The 22,982-nt window shown below is 38.9% G+C and overlaps 1 protein-coding gene across 5 annotated transcripts in view; it reads left to right on the top strand.

Annotated features, from left to right (window-relative positions):
* taok3a (TAO kinase 3a) overlaps positions 1 to 22,982 on the top strand; it is a 63,322-nt gene that overhangs the window by 35,592 nt on the left and 4,748 nt on the right. For all 5 annotated transcript variants that reach the window (XM_041998391.1, XM_041998392.1, XM_041998393.1 and 2 more), the window contains 14 exons: positions 1,970 to 2,071; positions 2,422 to 2,467; positions 4,779 to 4,875; positions 5,375 to 5,488; positions 6,128 to 6,219; positions 6,413 to 6,506; positions 8,961 to 9,042; positions 12,434 to 12,601; positions 13,625 to 13,822; positions 14,794 to 14,931; positions 19,681 to 19,917; positions 20,770 to 20,898; positions 21,615 to 21,818; positions 22,404 to 22,643. In XM_041998391.1, the coding sequence (XP_041854325.1) occupies positions 1,970 to 2,071; positions 2,422 to 2,467; positions 4,779 to 4,875; positions 5,375 to 5,488; positions 6,128 to 6,219; positions 6,413 to 6,506; positions 8,961 to 9,042; positions 12,434 to 12,601; positions 13,625 to 13,822; positions 14,794 to 14,931; positions 19,681 to 19,917; positions 20,770 to 20,898; positions 21,615 to 21,818; positions 22,404 to 22,643 (1,941 nt within the window). The remainder of the gene's footprint in view (positions 1 to 1,969; positions 2,072 to 2,421; positions 2,468 to 4,778; positions 4,876 to 5,374; positions 5,489 to 6,127; positions 6,220 to 6,412; positions 6,507 to 8,960; positions 9,043 to 12,433; positions 12,602 to 13,624; positions 13,823 to 14,793; positions 14,932 to 19,680; positions 19,918 to 20,769; positions 20,899 to 21,614; positions 21,819 to 22,403; positions 22,644 to 22,982) is intronic.

The raw sequence follows: 22,982 nt of genomic DNA, 5'->3' as shown, positions 1-22,982 counted from the left end.
TACAAACAAAGAAACAAGTAAAACATCCTCCAAAAAACAAATAAATAAATAAAAAAAGAAAAACTACTTCCAGCTCTTGCTGGGCATTTTAAGGCCACGGTCATAAGATTTCTCTGAGTGATGTCTCAAAATGAAAAGACAGCATTACATAACTTCAGTATTTTCCAAAAACCTGATGCTAGCTTATGAATATGTGAAACGTCTCCTGCAGTAGTTCATTACACTCATGGAGCAAAAACAATGTGATTACAATTACTCACCACCACCAAACTTTGAACAAACAAACCGCTTAAAATCTCAATCAAAATAATTTTTTTGAAAAGCATGTGATCACAGCTTGAGGCCCATTTATGCTCAACGCAGAAGACGGATACGCAGACGGACAGACGGTTTCGTCCATCTTCTGCATCAGTAACACGTGTAATTTGATCAGTTTTCAGGGAACTTAAAGGCAAAATAAGTAGCATTGATAGAGTTTCAAATCAGAACTGCAGTCGAAAGAGAAAAATACGGAGAGCGTTCTTCCCCCCTCCTCCTCGGAGAGTTTCGTGTAGGTTGCCGGTTTGTGAGAGGATGGTTCTTTTATACAGTCTATGAAGGACAGAGAACATAGCACCAGCAAACATCATGATGAGGTATGAAGATGATTCACACAAACAGTAAGTTGCTATGCTTTGCAATGCTAGCGCTAATTTAACTCTCAAATTGTTGTTAGCATAAAATAGAGTGTAAAAAAACGCTACAGTAATCAACAAATGCCATGCAGCAGCAGTTTTCCCTTAGTCTCACTTAATAAATTAATTTGATAGTAATTTCATAAGTTTATAAGGACAAACACACCATTCACTTGGCCCAAATATCATTAAATTTGTTGTTGTAAAATAACAGGCCACCAATTTACTACACTAATACATCCATACAGTCACATAAATTAATGTAATGAGTGCCGAGAAATAAATTTGACTAAAATCTTTGTAAATCAAGATGAACTTTTCGGTTAATTTAAGCAGAATTCCGGTGCTTATGTGTCAAGGAGAAACTTTGCCAGCTCAGACTTCTCCACCTTGCAAAAGATTCTCCAATACTGATCCTCGTTTTATTCCGTTTTTGGTCGTTTGCTTTTTTAGCAGGATGCAGAGGCTTTTTAGGTTTTTCTGAAACTATTTCTGGTCCGCTTTTACTATCTTCCATACCTGCACGGTGCTGCTCTTTTGCTGACATAAAATACCAAACGCTGCCTTGTTGTTGTTAGGCAACCGTGGGGAGTCGCATATGACTGGTTAAGGAACCAGGAAGTTGGAAAGAGCAACACATTGCACCCAAGTTATTACGGCACGGAACTCTTATTTTGAAGGAGAAACAAAGTCAAAGACATTGTTGATGTAGACGACAGATTGTTTATAGTGAGGCTTCCTTTTATCCCTTGCAGCAAATGAGAACATTGTAAATTATTTTTAAGGAAAAAATCCTAAACTAACTAGCAGAAGATCGTGGTCTCTGGAAATCGTGGGGGCAGTGCTGAGTAGCTGACATGCGATCAGCAAAAGAAACAAACCAGAGAAGAAGAGAATCAGGAAGGGCTTGACAACATTTGAAACAGACGTCGCTAATTATGCACATAAGGGAGCATAAATGGACCGAAAAGGCTTTACTCTGCAGCTGAACTTGAGTGGTTTAGTAGACTTTCCCTTTTATAAACCAGAAAGTGACTGTTTTGTGTGAGGGGTTTTGCTAGACTAGAGCTAGCTTTTCAGTTCTGTTTTTTGTTTTGGTGCAATGTAATGATATGTTTTAAGATTGATATAAAGATTGACATTATTAGTGACAGAAAGAAAAAGTTATAATTCCTGTGTGAATGACCACAGTGAGGACGGCTGCACCGTTGGTGTTAAAATCACAACAGTGTCCGCTGAAGTGATTCTGTGATTGCATTTTTGTTCACCATCTGTGTCTGAATTTATTTTGGCAGAAGTGGCAGGACATCATTAAAGAAGTCAAGTTTTTGGGACAGCTGCGACACCCAAACACAATTGAGTACAAAGGCTGCTACTTGAAAGACAACACTGCCTGGGTTAGTAGGTCATTCTCAGTGTCTTCTTTTGTTCTTTTGCTCCTCTTTTTTAAGTTTGGCAACTTTGTTGGTATATCTTTTCCTCACTCCTCATCTCAGATTGTTTTTCTCTTTGTTTTAATTTCTTTTCATGTCCCATTAGCTGTGTTTTACCACCGTCTGCTACTCTGTCTCTGCATATGCTGTAATTAATACCACCTCCATTGCTGACTTCAGGCTCTGTCTCTCAGTTTGCAACAAGAAGCAACTTCCCCAGATTTTCACCAACTTGGAGTTTTGTACCAAGGATATTTTTTATGCAGTGCTCATCTTGTGGGTCATTAATTATTCAGTTTTTGTTTCTTTTTCAGCTGGTGATGGAGTACTGCCTGGGCTCTGCATCAGATTTACTAGAGGGTAAGTATATGAACTCATGGTTAATACGCTCACAGATTGCAAGTGCTGATCAGACAGCAGTTTTGTTTGTTGGTTTCAGGCTATATATATCCTTAAATCTTTTAAAACTAAACACAGTTACACTATTTTATACAGGTTCTGGAAGTTTGATCTTGTTACTTTATATTCCTCCATATGTAGTCTTAATGCAAAACTGAGCCACAAGATGCAAAAGTAGAATTGTTAGCCAATACAATAATGTCAGACTATTTCTAAGTTCCCCTTCACTAAAAGTGTTTATGTGTCTCGTAAAATTGCTGACATCAGCTACAGAATACTGCCTAGTATCTGTGCAAAACCTTTCATAAGAGATTTCCCAATAATCGGACACTTGCACTATGGGTTGCTGCTACATGACAAATTTTAAAGCCAGCTGCTTTTTAAAGCTTTCAAGAGAAACTTCAAATCCTTGGCACAAAACGCATGCAGAGTACAGGACTTTACAATAGCATAGTAAAAAGTTCTGAAAGCAAACCTTCAACCCTGATTGAGGCCCACAAATTATAAGTTAACAACCTGCAACACAGCTGTGGTGAATACATTTACATTTCTGATAAGTCTGTTTTTGATGCGCTGTCTGATTAGACTCAAACACAGGAGGCTGAAGAGCTTACAGATCGGTACAAAGTTTTAACAATCACCGCAAATATGCCCAGGTAATTGGAATTTCATTTTGAAGTGTTAACCGTGCTGGTCAAACTGCCACTTACAGTTGATGTAAATTCCAATTCCAAAATAGTTTTATGTAGGGAAAAAAGTTTGCATTCAGTTCAATAGTGTTATATTTTTAGATAAACAAAAAACATTATGCACAAGGGATAATGAAGCACATCAACAAGGCGTTAACCTTCTCACCATTGTCTATATAAAAACATATTCTTCAGCTAGTTTAACTTATTTAAATTTGTTCTCCAGTCAGCCATAGTATGAACATCAGAATGACTGTTGGACCTTAAGCAACATGTAGGAACCGTCGCTATCAGATGGCTACAGCTTTCTGGTAAAACCCATAAAAACCTCATGTTCTCTGGTCATTTCCTGTGGTTATTGCTTTATTTTGCCAAGTGAACCATAATAAAGGTTTGCAGTGATTCTATTCTCAGTATTTTGAGTTTCCATGAGTGCTAGGATAAGATTACCTAACAGTTTAACCACTCGCTTGTAATTTGTCTTTTTAGGTCAAAGATCAGATGTATGCTTTTCTCTAAAACTACTTTATAGATTGAAAATGGTACCTTTTTTATTTACCTTTTAGCTGAAAAACCTTTACATTTACTAGAAAAAAATCCAGTTTTCAAAGACTGAATCTATCAAACTTCTAGACCTGAAACTAGAGCTGGGCGGTTAATTGATAAAATCTTTAAATCGAATTTTCCTTTTCTGGTGATTTATTTTTATGAAAATCTGGATTTTTTTAACTTTTTTTTAAGACTTAGCTCTCGCTCCACACCAGAACGGTGTTTGACAGATTTTCAGTGATGTGTCCCTTCACCCATGCCTGGGATTTAGCTGTGTGTATAACTGCAGTGAGAATTGCTGCTCTCTACGAAATGCAGAAGTCGACTTTAGCCTACAAACTCGTTAAGAGACAACCTACATCAGGGGAATTATTTCTGCAGTGGATCCTGTATGATAAGGATCCAGCTGGAAGGAGATCACGGATGCAGTTGCGTTGCATATTTCTATGTAAGAAATAAAGTCATTTATATGGTGGAAAAGTTATGACATTATATGCTTTATTTTTGCTGGCATTCATTCATATAAATAAATATTTTAATAAGTTTATGTTTTGTGAAAGAAAAAAATTATTAAAATCGGAGATCAGATTTGGTTATAAAAATTGGGAGATTTTATATCGCCCAGCCCTACCTGAAACTAAAGTGGTATTTTAAGCACCTATGTTTGTCCTTACAACTGATGTAGAGTACACAGTGATGAGAGTTGGCCCAAGTCTGTTTTAAGTCAGAATTAAAGCCTGAATGTAATTTCTCAGTTACCATTCTGCTGTGATCTTTTACTTTGGTTCTCACACTTTTGTTGCAACAGTGCCCAGGGACCCAACTGTTTACATGTTACTATCATACAGATACCAAGGTGGCACTAAAATGTCAATGTTTCAGTTCCTTAATCAGGCATCAAGTCTGCACCTTCACTGTTCTACATCTTTATTTATCATATATACCCTTTATGCAGAGCTTCTTTTCTGCTTATTGATATTATTCAAGTCTTTAGAGGGCTGCAACTCATTTCCACTGCATTTATTTCTCCCAAGTTCACAAGAAACCACTCCAAGAGATGGAAATTGCTGCCATTACCCATGGTGCCTTGCTAGGATTGGCTTACCTACATTCCCACAATATGATTCACAGGTGAGTTTGTTTCTGTCCTAATTTAAATATTTCCCGTCAGAAACAGGCAGTACACTTTACACATTAAGACATTCACCCTGTTCTTTTTATTGCAGGGTTGAGCAATTAAGTTGTAGAAGACTCATGTCTATAAGCCTTCTTGAAAATTACTGTTAGGTGACAACCCTTCTCCATCTTTGGTGTCCACAAGATTTAACTTGTATACCAGAAAGATTTCATAATAGGGATGCCAGTGATGTTCTGAACCACCAGGAGCATCATTGCAGGAAATGAAATTAACATAATTTTTGTAAATACCCGCCATCAGTGTTCATTTTGTCAGAATATGAGCTAACAATGATGTTCATTTGAATATGCAGACATGCCTCACATTTGATTTAGCCATATATAGCAATTTAGGCTTTTTGTGTTATAATGCATGACGCTTAATTCTCTCAGCTGCTTTGCCAATAAGTTTTCCTCATGTGGTTGCTCCTCTGATTCCCTTCTCCCAACACAGAGATGTGAAAGCTGGTAACATCCTGCTGACTGAGCTGGGTCAAGTCAAACTGGCCGACTTTGGCTCTGCCTCCATTGCCTCACCTGCCAACTCCTTTGTCGGAACACCTTACTGGTCAGTATGCGCAACCCAAGATGCCACAAGGAATACATTTCCCAAACAACTGAGATTGTTAGGCTATGATCTAGCTGCTCTTGGACTGTGTTGTTGACGTCTCTCTGTTTGCATGTTGTGGTTTTGGACATATGAAATGGTCCCCCAATATGATTGTAGGGGACACACTGATTTCTGTATAGCAGTAAATCTCCTGCATATCATGTGAACCTTCTGTCTGCATGACAGAAAGACAACACATTAACAGCTGGGTGAGATAACAATGTCTGCCAAAGGATTTCATTTATTGCTTTTATACTATTACAGGCTAAAGCTATAATATTTTCACTTGATTCCTTATAATAAACTCATCTGTGCTACCTAACCCACCACATACATTTATTTACATACTCTTGCCGACTTTGACAGTAATGAAATCATCACGTAAACAGCTGGACTACTATGTCACACACACAAAAGTTGTCTCACACTGCGTTTATGGAAACACATTTTAAAAACTGAGCCACTATCACAGCATACCAGAGTCTTAAAAAGCTCTGAGAAGCTAAGCAGATTATAACATTTTCATGGATTTTTCCCACATACTTAATAAGAGCCTGTGTGTCTGCATGCTTATTTTTTCTCTCTCTCTGCCATCAGGATGGCCCCAGAAGTGATTTTAGCCATGGATGAGGGCCAATATGAAGGGAAGGTGGACATTTGGTCCCTGGGGATCACCTGCATTGAACTTGGTGAGAAATTTACCAATGTAATTCAAAATTAAAATATTAAAGGTGATTTTTAATGATTCATTAAAAAAAAGAATACAAATTATTTCTTATATGTGCTTCTGAGAGCTCTGCCTCATTCAAGAAGCCATGTTCTTTTGTCAAACTGTAGCATAGAAATAACAGTCTCTCTGACTCTCATCTTTTCTTATATCAGCGGAACGTAAACCCCCGTTGTTCAACATGAATGCCATGAGTGCCTTATATCACATCGCACAGAATGATTCTCCCACGCTGCAGTCAAATGAGTGGTGAGTCGAATGTTTGTCTCTTTTTTCTAATTGTTTTCCATGGGCTTTTTTCAAATTTGTGTGAACAAACTAGTATTTCAAGTTTTTTTTAAGTTAAGTAGAACTTTCAAAATGAATGCATTAATGCAAACATGTTCATTTGTGGGATTAGTGCTTTTTTTTTTCCAGTGCATTAACACATGTGCAGGATGACACATTTGATATCACAATTAGCCGCACAGTCGTTCCATTCTGGTCCACACTTCTTACTAGTTGGTGAAGGTCAATCGTTGCATGGCAACTGCCAAGAAAACAAGAAGAAACCGTTCCATCTATGCAATGGCTGATTGTGATCCGAGTAAGCTGGAAGAATCCAAAAAAAACCTGTTGACCTGAAGTTGGGAAGTTTTAAATTTAAAATTACAAAGATAGAACAATCAGTAAAAAATGTTGTCACTCACAGATGGTGCCGAAAGGAGTTTTCATCTCACAGAAGTACCTCTAGCTGGAAGTACTGTCCCAATGCCAAGCATGCATTTGTTGAGGCTTCAGTGTCAGATGTAACACCTAGCTAGCTTGTCTTTTTATTATTTGGAATGTGATTAATTGTAATTAATCCACAGCTATCCTGTGAATAATCTTATTAAAGCATTTTAATTATTTGACAATTCTACTTTAAATATATTTTATTATAAAAACTATTTTAAAAATTGCCTTTATTGTGCTGATTCATACAACACCTCCTGGCAACTGTTAAAATCAAGGTCCAATCCCATCTACAGTTTGCTCAGCCAGAGTAAGACACCTCAGTTTTAATCCTCATGGCTTTTGATCCCTGCAACAGGCCATGTACAAGGTTACACTCTTAAGTCTGTTATGTAATTACTAAGGAAACCTCTACTAAATAAATGCTGCGTATTTTTTCCACACCTTTTTCTGCTGGGCTGTTAGTTGTCCACATCAAACAATCAGCATGATTTTCTACCAAACATGTCTCCAAATTTCAAGCAAGTAGCCTGCCTTGCACGTTGTCTCGCGCAGCTTTCAGCCTCATGGCTCATGACTTTGAATGCTAAAATCCTCTAAAGACTGTCCTTCCAGACATCAAGTTTTTCTTTTAATCTTTTTCTTTAGCTATTTAAATAAAATCAGTGGTTTTCAAACAGCCCTTTACTGTCACTTTGCATCTTTCTGAGATCCGTGTAATGAGTGTAGTAGACATCACTTTTTCAGTCATGTCCAACAGTGCTGCCAGATCTCATCGTGGTGTTTGACCTTTTTGTTTGTTAAGACCTTTACACTGTATTGTAGGCACAAAGAAGCAGTTGATTAAAACTGTTTATAAAAAAAAAGAAGAAAAAACACTAAAATATACAAGGAAGAACTTTCTGATTTAGTAATGCAACAAATACTCCTATCACATCCGAGTTTCAGAAACCAGAGGATATGAGTTGAGGCTGTCATCAAATATTAACCTTATGTTTGACGCTTGCCCTGTAACTCACCTTTATGTACTGTTATGCTCTGACTGCCATGACATAAAGATGCTGTATGCAAGATTCTGGGCATGTAGCATCATGGAAATGTTAGTTCCTCTCAATATGTTACAATCTGGCACAGATGAGTGTTGCTTTTTACCTGCTTCAGAGCAGTCATAAACAACAAGCAGCCTTGTGCTTCTTCTCTTCAACTTCCCACCTAAATAACAATGTTTTTTCCTTTAAAAGAAAAAGCACGAACAGCTTATCAGAACCATGAGACAAGAGCAGTCTTTTTAGTCAAGATTTGCTTCCTGTGTGTACAGAGAACACCTGTTGTAAAATTAGAGCTGGTCTCCAGCATTGTGCTGAGGCAAGTGAGTGTGCAGGACAGCACATGGTCATGGTATTTTTGGAGAAGCTCCAGTAGCCCGAAGCATGAGCAACACCATGCCAGATTAAACTAGTGGAGACATTGGCTCAATAGTGTTCAGTACACAAACACAACACAACACAGCACTGTCATGCAAGTGCTCCGGAAAACCAGGGTCAGCTGCTGATAGAGGAATGGTAGTGCTATGTTTTTGCACACAGCGACCCAAAACTTACCCTAAAAGTGCATATTTATTTTATTAAAATCCAGTATCGCATTAAAAGCTACTTTATAGCAATAATCCAACCCAGTGGTATATATAAACTGTCACGTACTTGAACGTATTTTTAGATCAGAGTTCTACAACTCCAGTGGCCTGTAGTTTTATTGCTCCACATATTTACATAATCCATATGAATCTCTTGTTTTCTCCAGTTTAAGTGACTGATTTGGTAAACACACAAGAGATTACTCCCTCTTACACATAAATCATTAAATGGCAGCAAGTACAGTAGCTGTGTCTGAGAGAAGTCTACCTTTTGATGGTCCTTACTATTTCTGCTTATTGTTTTCAGGTTTATATGTAGAATTATTGACCTACATCCCACTATCCTCTTTACCCAGGTCTGACATCTTCCGGAGCTTTGTTGACTACTGCCTACTGAAAATTCCTCAGGACAGACCCTCGTCAGGGGAGCTGCTACGAGTGAGTGGGCTTCCTCTGTAATCCCTCCAGCTGTGACCTCACTTCCTGCCTCAGTCAGTCCCTGAGCCACAAGGATGAGTCATTCCCATCCACCCACGGATCCCTAATACGCAAGCATACACACACTGCCTTCTTCAAGCACAGGCATCAAGCACCCTGCTGAGAGTTGCTTATTCTTTCTTTCTTTTTCGTTGTTGTATCGGTACTTCCTGCACCATGCCTTATAGCCATGGTCTTTAATAGCTCCATAGAGCTTATGTGCCTTTACTGCTTCCACATTCCTTTGATTAGAGGACAGTTTAGTCTGTTTCTGTCTTTTACATATATGTAGTTTTTCATTCTTATTCAGCTTTTGAAAGAGAATTCTGTAAAAAGGTTAAGCCTGGAAAGGGTTTATTTGGTTTGTTTTGTTTTTTGAGGTAAATTGGAAGCAAAACAACAAAAAGGAACATCAATAGATTGGACAACTTGCATTTTATGGCAGGTTCCTTTGGCTAATTTTTGCTTTATTTCTACATTTGATAAAGTTTTCCAAAAGCAATGCACATGGTGTAAGCTATTGAAGCTATCAAACAAAGGCAAATTTTTATGTAAACCAAAAAAACTTAACCATGCAACTTAGTCTTTATGACCACATAAAGATTTGTAAGTAATATTTATGATATCAGTTCAGTAGCTGTTCTAATGATGTTCCCCAAACACGATGGATATTCACCACCCCTGTGAATGAATGATCATTGAATTTCCCTGTAGCTGAGCTTTTTGTTTGTGTGACCAGCAGGTAATCCTATTTGGGCCGTTAAGAGTTTTATGTTCTCAGTGATCATGCTCAACGGCGCAGAGCACCGCCAACAGGACTTTTGACACCTGTTTCAGTTTTGAAGGGTGGGGTGGTCTAAAGGTGTGAGGTTAGGTAGCGGTTAAGTAGGGGTTGTGGTTTGTCTACTTGAATAGGATGGAGGTTTTGATGAGGATTCACTCTTCCCAACACCACTGACCCAAATCCAGGCTGGGGGGGGGGGAGAAGCCATTAAAGAGGGATAAGTACCAAAAAGACTTTGGATCAGTGTCGTATGGCTTGCTTTATAGTGAGGGGCATGGGGGTTGGGGTGTTAGTTTATGATTAATGCCCCTCTCTCTTTCTCTCTTTTCTCAGACATGCAAACACTAACTGTTCCTTTGATTGCACACACATGCACACGCCCATCCAAGCTCTTTAAAAGGGAAATCAGGTCAACAATCTGTGAGCCTTCAGCTATCTGAGTTTTGGCTTCAGGTTAAATGCTTTCTGTTCCTGTATAAGTCATTGAGAGTTACAATAGTTTCTAAAATCAAAGCTGCACGTTGACCTTATCTCAGAAACACCTGTACCACTAAAAATAGCCTTGAATGTTTTTTCAGCCATGGGCTTACTTAAAATTTTTTTAACCCACAAATTAGTAAACCATAGATGTTTCCAATGCAAAGGGATGTTTTCAGATAACACTAAAATCATAAACTGATACATCAAAAAGAAGCAGTTTATATTCCCATTTCTTTGATTTATGTCAGATATTAAATGCTGCTTTTTTTTTCTTTAACTTAGTCTGGCTTTTCTGTATTCTGAAGGTCCACTGAAAACTGAGCTTTTCCTTTACGGTTGTCAGTACAGATGTTATCTTCCCTACATGTTTAAACTGTATCTTAGAGGAAAAACTGACATTTTGTGATGCTTTTTAACATCATAAATTGAATGTATTATACTTATCAATATTCAGTTCTAATTGTAAATCATGTGGAGTATGGGGTGTAGCGGTTTGTCTTCTTTTAGTAAGAGGGAAAATGTTTTCTCATGTTTATGGCAAAGGGGGTAGCCAACCCACCCACATTCTGATGTAGGTCCATCAGAAAACGGGACAAATCACTTTAATCTCTATTTTCAGAGTGTGATGTCACTCCCATGTGTCCTGACTAACCCATTACACCAGCATCTGTCACATGGAGAGAAGGTGTGCAGAAAGAAAGGGAGAGGGAGATTGAAGAGGGAGGGCTAAAAATAACACAAAAATTTTCATTTTTAATGCAGTCTATATATTCTGTTCTAGTACACTTGGGTTGCATACAATACAACCATTAAAGCACTTAATATTTTATGAATGAGAGTGACTCAGCAGGTGTGAATCAGTGTGTATGTCATAGTGGGTGGAAGCACTGGTGAGAAAAAAATCTGTTCTTTTTCTGCTCCCTCTCTGTATTTTTTATATTATTTTTTTTATTCTTTGCACCTGTTAAAAATAAGCACACACACACACACACTCATCCCCTTATTCTCAATCAACCCACCTACTATGACCAAGTCATTGCATAAGGCAATATAATTATATAAATGCTTAATGCCCCGTAAATTCACTAAATTACAAATGAGGTTCTCACACTGGAAGAGGTCTAGCTTGGTTATGTGACCCCAATAACTTTTACAGTATCAGTAATATGTAAAAGGAAATTTCATTCCTCAACAGTGTTATCTGCTGTTTGTTTTTATTTAGCTGTTATCTTTACCCAGATGTAGTATAACTAATGTAACTTACTTTAGTTATGAAACTGGGTCATTCATTTTCAGTTCCAGTTATGCTCTTTTTTAAATTCCTAAATGTTATTTCCTTCTTACAAAAGAGCCTAATTCTTAAAAAAAGAACAAAAAAAGACTAATTTCTAAATTATCTTATTTATTAGTGAATAGCTTTTTGTCATTGTTATATTTTTTCATCATGATTTAATCATTGTCATTAACTTGGCGTCAAGCTGAATATATTTCAGAATTAATTGAAATGAAAAGGATTAAGAGTATTCATGAAAATCTATTTTATTGGGCAATCTTTCTCAGATCCATGAGTGTAGTAGAGGATGTTAAGTGCTGAGACTCCCTGGATATGTTGAGCAACCTACAGGCGCCCTCTAGTGATGGTCACTGTTATGGTGCTCATTAAAATGACACTAGATAATAACAATGCTGCACTTTAGTCTAAAATTGGATAAGATCTTTAAAGATGTGCAGTGTTAAATGTAATGTATGTAAGGTAATGTTATGTAAAAGCTTTAAGGCCATTCAGCTTGTATCAGTTAAATCTGCACTTTCCAGCAGTGTGTGTTTTAGTTTTTGCTATTAGTCTCTGAATTAAATATAAAGTCATGTAATGATAACTTCCACGTAAAAACTCTGTAAGAAGCAACAGACATGCAGGTAAGCTTGAACACAGAAGAAATGAAGTCCATATAAAATACTTTGCATAAAAGGTGTTTCCATTCAAAACAAAGGTAATCATGTAAATCCATACATTTTGAGATGAGAAAACAGAAGACAATGTTTAACTCAGACTAACTCCCGCTCTCTCTCTTTTGTTTTCCTGTCCAGCATGATTTTGTGCGACGGGAACGCTCACCACGCATTCTCATCGACCTCATCCAGAGGACCAAGGATGCGGTGCGCGAGCTGGACAATCTGCAGTACCGCAAGATGAAGAAGATTCTCTATCAGGAGAAACACAACGGGCCCTTGGGAGAGAGCCAGGAGGAGGAGGAGGTGGGAGAAGAAGACAGAGTGAAGGATAAGATAAAGAGATGGCGAATGAAATTTTGTCTGTAGTAAATGGCAAAAGAGGAGAACATTAAATCTATTTGGCTCCATTTAGCACTGATAAAGAAAAGTCAGCTTCTACTTGTATTTGTTTATGCGTCTTGTAACCACGTTGCTAAACTTGTTGAACTTGTTACTTGTTGTTAATGACAGGCAGCTGTCATTAAACAGGCTGCAGACAGGATAGTGAATCTGATATGATATCAAAGTAAAACAGTCTCAAACACTGATGAGTCAGATACCAAAATCTTTTTCCACATTATCCCTTTTCACTGACTTGGTTTTAATGAGAACCAGTAACTACAGAAACACAGTTAATGCTCACAGCAGTCCAACACTTCAACATCACAACACGCAGCATCCTGACACTGAGATGAAATGCCCCTTAGCTGACCTGGCCTAAGGTAAAGTGAACAGGCACGGACAGCTCTTAGCTACAATAGTGTCATCCTACACCACGTGACACTGCTCAGAGCAGCCACCAGACCTCCTTGCAATAAGACACCTTGAGAAAAGCTCTTGTACCATTCCTAGTTTTCTGTTTTCACGTGAAAGCCTGAATAAACATACTTTACTACAAGATTATTGCTTAAGATTTAAACCCAATTAGCTTCAAACTCTAAAACCTCAATCAATTGTGTGCACAGTCAGTTGACTTTTCATCTTAATCTGACCAATGACCATTATGGTATTCACTGACATGCGAGAATGATAAAAGCGCACACACACACACACACACACGCACACACACACACATATTTCAACAGTGAGGAGTTGTAACTAATTTACCATGACTGATTCTTATACATCTAGAGGTTAAATGATGATGTTTTCTGTGTTTGGGTGAATTTGTTTAAGTGGAGAAAGGTGATGATAGTTGGTTTCTAGTTTAGTTGCATGATTTTTTTTTTTAATTTTCATTTGTGCAAATGTTTTAATGAACCTGCATGTGATGGTGTTCCCCTTCAGGACAGTGAGGCAGCCAGCTGTAAAATGAACAGTCTGGGCAGCAACCACTCTATCCCCAGCACCTCCGTCAGCACAGGTAGCCAGAGCAGCAGTGTGAACAGCATGCAGGAGGTGCTGGAGGACAGCTGCTCTGACATGACCATGATGCACCCCCAGGACTACGGCAGCACCCTGGACTCCTCTGCACACATAAAGAAGGTAAAGGTCCTTAGGTCGCATCTATCAGGACTGAGCCAGAAACTCAAATGCTTCAACATTAACCATCATTATCCAGATAAATTTTAAACCTTTAGAGTAAGGCCTTTCTTCCCATCTATTTCTAATGGATTTCTTTTTTTTAAAAGAAAATATTAGCATAGACATAAAGAAACACAATGAAAAGCCATGCTGACAGTTTGATCACTTCTTCTTTAAAGTCATAAATGTGCACTTTATAAATGAAAAGGCAACATGGCTCTGCAAACATCCTCTGTTTTCCTCATCATTTTCAATAGTATGTATAATCCCCTCCCCCCTGAAACCATGGAAACCATTGACACAGTCCTCACTGTTTGCAGATTGCTTCAAGTTCATCACTGACACGGTTCACACTTGGAGAACAAAGGCTATGCATGCATGTCAACAGGCCGCACACATGCTCCTTACAAATTCCCCACTTACATCCGTCATTGTTTGCACACACAGTCGGGACTCACAGGTCAATAAAACATGTGACGTTCGCAAAGAATATCTTGAAATCAGTGAGGAGAGGCCTGTCACGTCTGTCATTCTCTTTCTTTCGCTGCTCTTTGTGTTTTGACAGTGCATGAATAAGGTTGTCTCTTAATGAGAAGACAATCAGCAGCTGAGCTGAGATCACTTGACAGTGACACATGGTTTTCAGATGCTGATGAAGTTCTATCCTCACTTGAATCTACAGGTTACAGTTAAATCTGGTTTGGTAAAATCTTTGTTTAAAGTTTGGACATTTGAGTGAAATCAGTGGGAGAGTTTTACGACAAAATTATATTAAAGAATTGAAATGTTTTTGTTTTTAGTGAGTTAAATTGTGAAAAGTGTCCCTTAACAGCACAGTTATCACATTTGCTTTTGACAGTTTCTTTTTTATTCAGAATTATTTAAGAAAATAGCTTCTCCCATCTCCTTTTTTTTGTGTGTGATCTACTCAGGACCATCAGTATAACTGGGATGATGGGATCCACAGAGACCACCGGCCAGAGTTGAGGCCAGCCTCCTCTGACAAGAGCAGCCAGGCACAAAACTACAAAAACCAGGGCCGCTTCGCCACCATTAAATCCGCCTCACTGGTAAGATGAAATCAAAATCTTTCCTCTGCTCAGTTGTTGTATATTCCTGTCATTCATTTGTGGAACTTTCCCATTAAATGTTGGAAGATGTCGACTACGCTTAGTTCTGCAGAGGCCAAAATGTCACAGTTTCTATATTGTTTTACTTCACTGGTTTGTTGAACAGCTGAGTCAGTGTAACGACTGAGCAAACTGTCTTTTAAGGCAGATCTGAACTTAAATCTCATTTCCACCTACAGTCTTTCTTTTTTTTCTGTTGCTTTTCCTTCCATCAGTTCCTCTTAGGGTCCGGATTCTTCTCTGCTCTAGACTCTTTTTGCCCATTCTTCACAATTTACTTTGCTGTTGTTCTTTTCATTCACCGCACTCCCTTTGTTTTCTCTTCTTGTACTACACCTCACATTACCACACCCTCCTTCCAGCCCCCACCCACCTTTATTCCTTTCCCTCTGCATCTGATAATACATCATTCTCAGATGGAGTCAATACTCCGAGTTGAAGGGGGTGGAATGCTCTCTTACTTTCTTTTTATGTCTCTCTTTCTTTCTCTCCCTCCCTGTCTGTTGTCATGGAAACCAGCTCTAGTAACTATAAAGTAGTTGTGTTGTTGTGTGTAAGCATGCATTAGTGTGTGTGCATTTACCCATCCCTGACCCACTGGTTTTAATTGTGCGTCCTTTCTGCTGTCAAGTCTTAAATCATCCATAAGGAAGATGTAAACGTGTATAACATACTCTATTTGTCCTTGACCAGACCATGAGCTGCTTATTGTCCAAGGTTCTGTGTGTGTTATTTTTTGAGCACCTTTGTGCTTTACATTTATATTTTCAAATCTTCCGCTCGTGTCGCATCTCTTTTGACTTGCAGTGATATAAACAACAACGGGATCTGTTTGAATCCAGATGAAAGTGTTGCGTTTCCACGGTGCACCATTAAAATTCAAGACTTCGAAACAAAGACACGGTTTTATGTGATGTGAGGTAGTTTTGAAAAAATCAAAGACTCAAATTCCAAATGGGAAAAACATAGTGGAAAAAGAAAAAGGTAGGGCTGTTTGCTTATAAAACTTTACCAGACCAATATTTGTCATGCAAAGTTTAGTTTAGAGAATTTAAATGCCTTTCTTCACATTTATGCCACGATTATACTCCCAGATTACAAATAATTTAATAATTAGTCATGCCTTACCTAGAATAAAATCTATTTATTGTAAATTAATAAACAAAACACAGACATTGGAAGATCCACAGCAGAGGACAGACTGCAAGGAAATTACATTTTTTTAAAAGATTTTGACTTCATCAAATCTTTTTCTGTCACTTTCACTTACCTGTTTTCAAACAGGTGAATGAAGATTATGGTTATCCAGCCATGATCATGATTTTCAAATAAAAAAAAAAAAAAAAGAAAAACTGTGGCTATAAAATTCATTATTAAACTTACCAAACTGATATATTAATTTAGTTTCCTTTTTTCCATTATGGCATGGTACATCTCTCAAAAATAAACTATACAATATGTCACACTATGGGAGAACTTTCCCTACTGCATTGCCATTATTTCAGGACACACGTTTAACCTTTTTCCTATCAGGAATAAGTCGGCATTTCTCCCATTTTACATGAAATGAGGCCAAATAAATCAGATGTTCACAAGAAAATTAAGCTTCTGCTTAATTTGCTGTATGCACAAAAGACAGGTACTTCTATTAAGTGGCTTTTGCTCACATTAGAGTAAATATTGCTTTTCTTTCATTTTCTTGTTAAAAAAAATATTTCTAGTCGACAAACCCATTTCAAAACATTCTTGACCTGTTCTACAGTGCCGTGGATTAAAATCAGAGTAAAAGACTGAAAATATGTGTGGCTTAGGTTGCTCACACTGTGTAACGTTGTGAAGCAACATCATGTAAAGCTCAGCATCGCTGTTGTGTGACAGAGTCGGTCCTGCCTGCCGGCGCTGAAAGAGGTGACATCATCTTTTTCTGCGGAGCGCAGACGTCCTCAGATTGGCCTCAGCTTACTGAGACTGGAAGCAGGTAGACAAAGAGAAAGAGGGAGCGATGACTGAGGGGGTCCAGATGGTGAGGGGTGACAGATTGCTAGAGAGGAAGAGGGAGAGCAACATGAAATGATTGAAAAGGGAAAATAATGACAGTACGTTGTCACTTAACTCAAATTACCGAGCTTTAACAATGAGTTAAATGAAATTTATACATCTTGTATAATTAGTCACTAAATCATGGCGTTACAGGGAGATGAGATAAAAAGGGTGAAATGAAGGTGTTTGGTCATGGTAGAATCTAAAGACATGATCAAGGACAAAAATGTCGGTGAGGTAAAGGAGGCGGAGGGAAGGATGCTTAATCTGAGGTGAGAAAACAAAGTGCAGTAATGATTGAAATCTGGACTGACAAAGGACAAGGAGGGAGAAATGAAAAGTGACACACTTTTCCTTTAATGTTTGGTCCAACCTGAAGAAGTGGGAAAATATGAGAGAAGAAGGGTGCAACTGAAGAGAAGGCTAGAAGGAGGATTTAGCAGGAAAAGAGGAGTAGAAGATGTCATCTTATCGATGTGATGTATGGAAAAGAAATGTATGAAGAGGAAGGAAACTGAAGGAAGTGAGAGGGATGAGAGATAGATAAAAAGTGGATCAAGGTTATGAGGTTTTGTAAAATATTTCACCTTTTTTGTCCCTCAACATCTTCGGCTGCTGGCTGCAGGTTGTGACCTGACAGCTCATTACAGCTGAGAAGCATGAAAACACACACTGTCCCCATCAGCCAGCTCCTTTTGGCAGCTGTTGAAATCTATCATTTATAGCAGTGAACCAAAAAAAATTAAACAACTAGAAGACTTTTTTTCACAGGTAAACAAGATTAATAACAAAGCTCCTCACATTTGTGCATCCACAGAAAAACGAGACACTACACTTGAGTCTGTGGAAGCTTTTTGTTTCCCCTGTTTATCCAGATGACTTCACCAGATGTCACTATATATGTTAGACAACATCCGCTCTGGTTTTTCTCTCCTAGCTTGAAATAATTGTGTTGCTCTTCAGAGAAAAGAGTGGTATTCAAATCACAGATCAAGAATGAAACCAGTTCTATTAACCTCACATAAAATAAGACCTCTTATGATAAAGTGTGTCATCATAACTGATCCCCCTAGAAAAGGAGAGCTGGAATCTATTTATATTTACTGACCCTGAACAGTTAGTGAACACAGTAAGCCAATTCTCTGTATGTCTAATGGACTATTGCTGATGTTTTGAGATTATTTGCCTTACTTATGAGGTCATGCAACTCAGCATGGTGATTCATGTCACCTTCAAATGCAAAATAAGCTAAATAAAAAATTTCAGCTGCTCAGTTCCCACTGATTCCATTCACCTTTAGCCTGCATGCCCCCCTTCTCTCCCTGAATATGATCTCTTTTCCAGTCCCATAGCCTTGTGTGAAAGAGGCCATCACATGACGTGACTTGGCCCTTTGTGGCGCTATGCAGAGTGGCAGTGAAGCAAGTGACTAGGATTGGGAGGCTCTATTACAGTAGGGGTATTGATTCAACACAGATTAAGGAGAAAGGGGAGCTCAACGTCCACCCATTTCCACCTCCTCTACCCCTGATTACCTTGAAGTTGCTCTTATTTTTCTTCTCTGTTTGTGGTGTTTTTTTTTGTTTTTTTTTTTGTTTTTTTGGGTTTTTTTTTCTTCCTTTTCCAATTTAACTCTCCCAGTCATTCTCCGTCTGCTGTTTCTTCTTTGCAAGCACCCTCCCTCCCCTCATTACTCGGCCTTCTCCTCTCTGACCCCCCTACTCCCCCGCTCTAACTTCTCTCACTCTTTCTCAATGAGGTATTCATGTGACCCACCTGCTGTCCGCCGCTTAGCGTTAGCCTTACTAAAGAGCAGCTCTGTGCTCTTGTTGGCCCGTGGAGTCGGCCTGCCTCATTCACAGTTCACACGTCTGCCTCGGCCACTGCGTGCCCAGGGCGTGAACCAAAGAAAGGGAGGGGGGTTTCGGCGTCCAGCGGAGGGGGTCTCAGGGTGGCATCAGAGCTCAGGCAGGGTTCTGTCGGGCATAGGATGCTGCACAAGGTTCCTGGATGCTGGTGCACTTGGCTAAAGTCGCCATCATGTTTGGCCTGAGGAGTTCAGGTGGAAGTTATGCGAAGATGCGGAGTGAATACTACTTAGATGTGGAGAACCCTTTCTGTCCTGAGGTTGGTGCATCAGGTGTAGTTTCGGTTTAAAAAGGGTGCGAGAGAAGGTGTTAAGATTAGCTAATGTGGTCCTTATCTTAGATTAAATTTGGTTATGAAGCAGCTGTTAGATGTTTTGTATTACTCTAGCTGGCTTAAGCACATTGGAACTCTTGTGTAGTTGCATGTTTTTTGTAGTGATTGTATATTTGCAATGGTTGGTGAAAGAAAGAGCTTTTGTTGGGCTTTATGATTAATTTCTCTGCGTTTTATTTTTCTGTTATATATTTCAAAATGTTTTTGGCGTCTGTCAAATGAGAATTGCTCCACTTAATGAATTCTGTTTTCAGATTCAGAAAAAGTAACCCAAATAAATTAATTCAAAGACAGTCGATATGTGAAGCATTGCTGCTTGTGTAAATCTGTAACTTTTTTCTTCCTGCGTTTGCATATGTTTTTTTGTTTTGTTTTTTGTTTGTTTGTTTTTTTCTCTATGTGTCACAGTGTTTGGATCTCATGACTTTGTTTCTTCCTTCTCAACAGGTGACCAAACAGATCCATGAGCATGAGCAGGAAAGCGAGCTGCGGGAGCAGATGTCGGGCTACAAGCGCATGCGTCGGCAGCACCAGAAGCAGCTGATTGCCCTGGAGAACAAGCTAAAGGCCGAGATGGATGAACACCGGCTCAAGCTGCAGAAGGAGGTGGAGACGCAGGCCAACAATGCCTACATAGAGCTGGAGAAGCTGGCCAAACGCCACGCTGTGCAAAGCGAAAAAGAGGTGGGATTTGTGATGGGTGGATGGGGGTCACAGGGCATGAGTGGATGTAGCACAGTAATCCGTGAGCTCTTTCGCTGATGATCACACCAACCTATGTGTACCATGCAACAGTTGGGAGGGAAGTATGAGGTCAGCTTTTAGAAATAAATAAAAAAAAATGGGTGGGTGTGATGTTGAAGTTATGACTAAAGATAAAGGAGGAGGCAAGCCTGTTAAGTTCTCACTGACATTGAGTGCTTTGGAAAATTTTGGTTGTATTTTACACGCTGCTGCCACCCAATGATACATACAATGAAGCACAAGGGGCAGAAGTGGGTCACATAATGTCAGACCTTGAAAAACACGCTGCATATCTCTGTGATTAGCACACAGCATGCCAGTCCAGCCAAGGAGATAGCGTAATCTGTTCCTATAGACAAGCGTGTCAGCCTAAACAGTTGCATAAACACACAATATCACAAGTTAGAGACATGTCAGTGTTGGAAAAGAAACAAATTATCTGGATACTTCTATCCTCATCCAGATAATGACATCAGACTGGTTATATTCTAATCAATAATATTTTACAATTCCTGGAATAATGCCCATTGGAAATCACAGATGATATAATGCTTTTATTTTTCTTTTGTTCATTATTATTTAATGTATGAAAAGTGAAATAAAAAAACTGAGAATTTTTGGTAATTTTGCTTTTAATTGGCAGAAATAAATAATTAATTTTCAAACCAGTTATTTTTATTTAAACAGTATTAAATAAGATTAAACTTGGCTGGATTTGTGCATGTGATGTTCCCTCTGTTAAAGTATCCATCCTAATCAAACAGCTCAACGTATCCCTGTTTTTTCCTGCAGATGAAGACGGCACTCACGGATGAGAAGAAGTTCCAGCAGCAGATCGTGGCACAGCAGAAGAAGGAGCTGACCACATTTCTAGATAATCAGAAGAAACAGTACAAACTCTGCAAGGAGAAGATTAAGGAGGTTTGTTGTTTCCTTCTCAGGCGAGCTCCTTCAAACGCCTCTCATGTGTGACACAATCCTGTGTGCTGTTTACTGTTGAGTCAGCCCTCCTACACTCAAACATGCACATTCAGTACCTCCGAAGTAGAAGTTTTGTTGAGTCACTAAGCCTACTTACTAGGTACCTACACATGTAAACACAAAAACAGGGGTAGCCATAAAGCCGTGCACACTGGAGAATTTGGGTGCCCCCACAACCTTGAAACAAAGTCCAGAGAATGCTCGTGTGGGCTTTTAGTGCGATACATTGCACTTTTGGTTATGAGATAAGTGACCAAAATTAGGTCAGCATGTTAAAAAGAAAGCATCACTGGCAGGGAGAGATATTTCCCACCAGCTGAGGGCTGCAGCGGTATTAGACACCACAGAGAGCAGGGATCAGGCTCATGTGTTAAGTGCATTAGTGCAATTGTAGATTACCTTAAAGCCCATGAAAAAGAACTTGTACTATGAGGGAATAGAATTGGCAATTCCTTTTTTCCAAATGTAATTTTCAAACCAAAATAAAAGGTTAACTAAAGTTCAACATTTACTTTCACCACTACACACAGGCTCATCTTCCACATGTAAAACATTCATGTATAGTACACATCTGCTTTCCACTCCTATCCAAAATTTAGACAACTTATTAATTTTCACTTAGCAATATTTGACCTCTACCTTCTTTCCCAACTCAGGAGATGAACGAGGACCACAGCACACCCAAGAAGGAAAAGCAGGAACGTCTTTCCAAGCACAAAGAGAACATGCAGCATTCCCAGGCCGAGGAGGAAGCCCATCTCCTGGCCCAGCAGAGGGTTTTTTACGACAGAAATTGCCGTGCTTTCAAGCGCAAAGTCATGATTAAAAGGCATGATTTGGAGCAGGAACAGATCCGAGAGGTGTGGGACATCTACATCTTAAATATAATTTAAATTTATTAAGCCTTAATTCAAAGATGTATTTGAAAACACAAATGTTCAGTTTTAGAGTTCAAAGTTGCCAATTTTAAGTAGAACTAAATTTTCTATCAACTGTTTATAATGTTGGTTTGGAGAAGGGCCAATGTGACATTTTCACAGCAAACAGCCGTGTGTTTGTGATAATTACACCCATTGTTCTATAAGAAGATTATTACAGAGCAAAGCAAGCCAACAATGCCATAATCTGAAAAGCTGTTGTGCACTATAAATCTGGAGGAAGTCTTAGAGGTTTCCAAAAGCTTCCTGTGGGAAAATGCACAAACTCAGGAAGTGTTAAAATGAATGGAAAAGATTTAATGTGTGATGGTTATTGATTTTTTTTTTTAGCTGCTGATAATGCCAGTTAATGTGGTGAGGCTGCAAATAAGAAACTGGAAAATTGATTTGTACAAGTGAAAATATGAATGTCAAAGAAAAAAAAAGCTGAACAAACAGTGTTAATCAATAAAAGCTTATACAAATCATCCCTTTTCTGCTTCCTCCACCTCTCCTTTGTCCACCAAGGAGCTGAATAAGAAGAAGACCCAGAAGGAGATGGAACATGCCATGCTGATCCGCCATGATGAGTCCACGCAGGAGCTAGAACAGCGGCAGCTAAAGACCCTACAGAAGCTGCGGATGGACCTGATCCGCCTGCAACACCAGACAGAGCTGGAGAACCAGATCGAGTACAACAACAGACGTGAGCGCGAACTCCATCGCAAGCATGTGCTGGAGCTCCGGCAGCAGCCCAAGAACCTTAAAGTGAGTTGACACGGGGACAGTTTAGCTTTTGCTGATGAATTACTTGCTTATTGAACATTTTCAGAAGCTTTAGCTGCCAGGATTTTTACAAAAATTTTCCATCTCTTTGAAAAGATGACTTTGATCCATCCGTAAGATGGCGCAAGCTAACAGCAACCTCTTTTGTTTTCAGTCCTTTTTGATTAAGCAATGATGCAACCTGAATGTAATGAATTAAACTGGAAAAATAGAGCAATAACACCCAAAATGTGTCATCTCCATATTTCATTATATTTTAATTTGGTTTTCATTGCAACAAAGAACTACCCCTGTGGCTATATTAGCCCTTTAACCTTCAGC

The sequence above is a fragment of the Melanotaenia boesemani genome, chromosome 11 (genome assembly GCF_017639745.1).
Source record: "Melanotaenia boesemani isolate fMelBoe1 chromosome 11, fMelBoe1.pri, whole genome shotgun sequence".
NCBI lineage: Eukaryota > Metazoa > Chordata > Actinopteri > Atheriniformes > Melanotaeniidae > Melanotaenia > Melanotaenia boesemani.
This window is presented reverse-complemented; position numbering and strand designations above follow the sequence as displayed.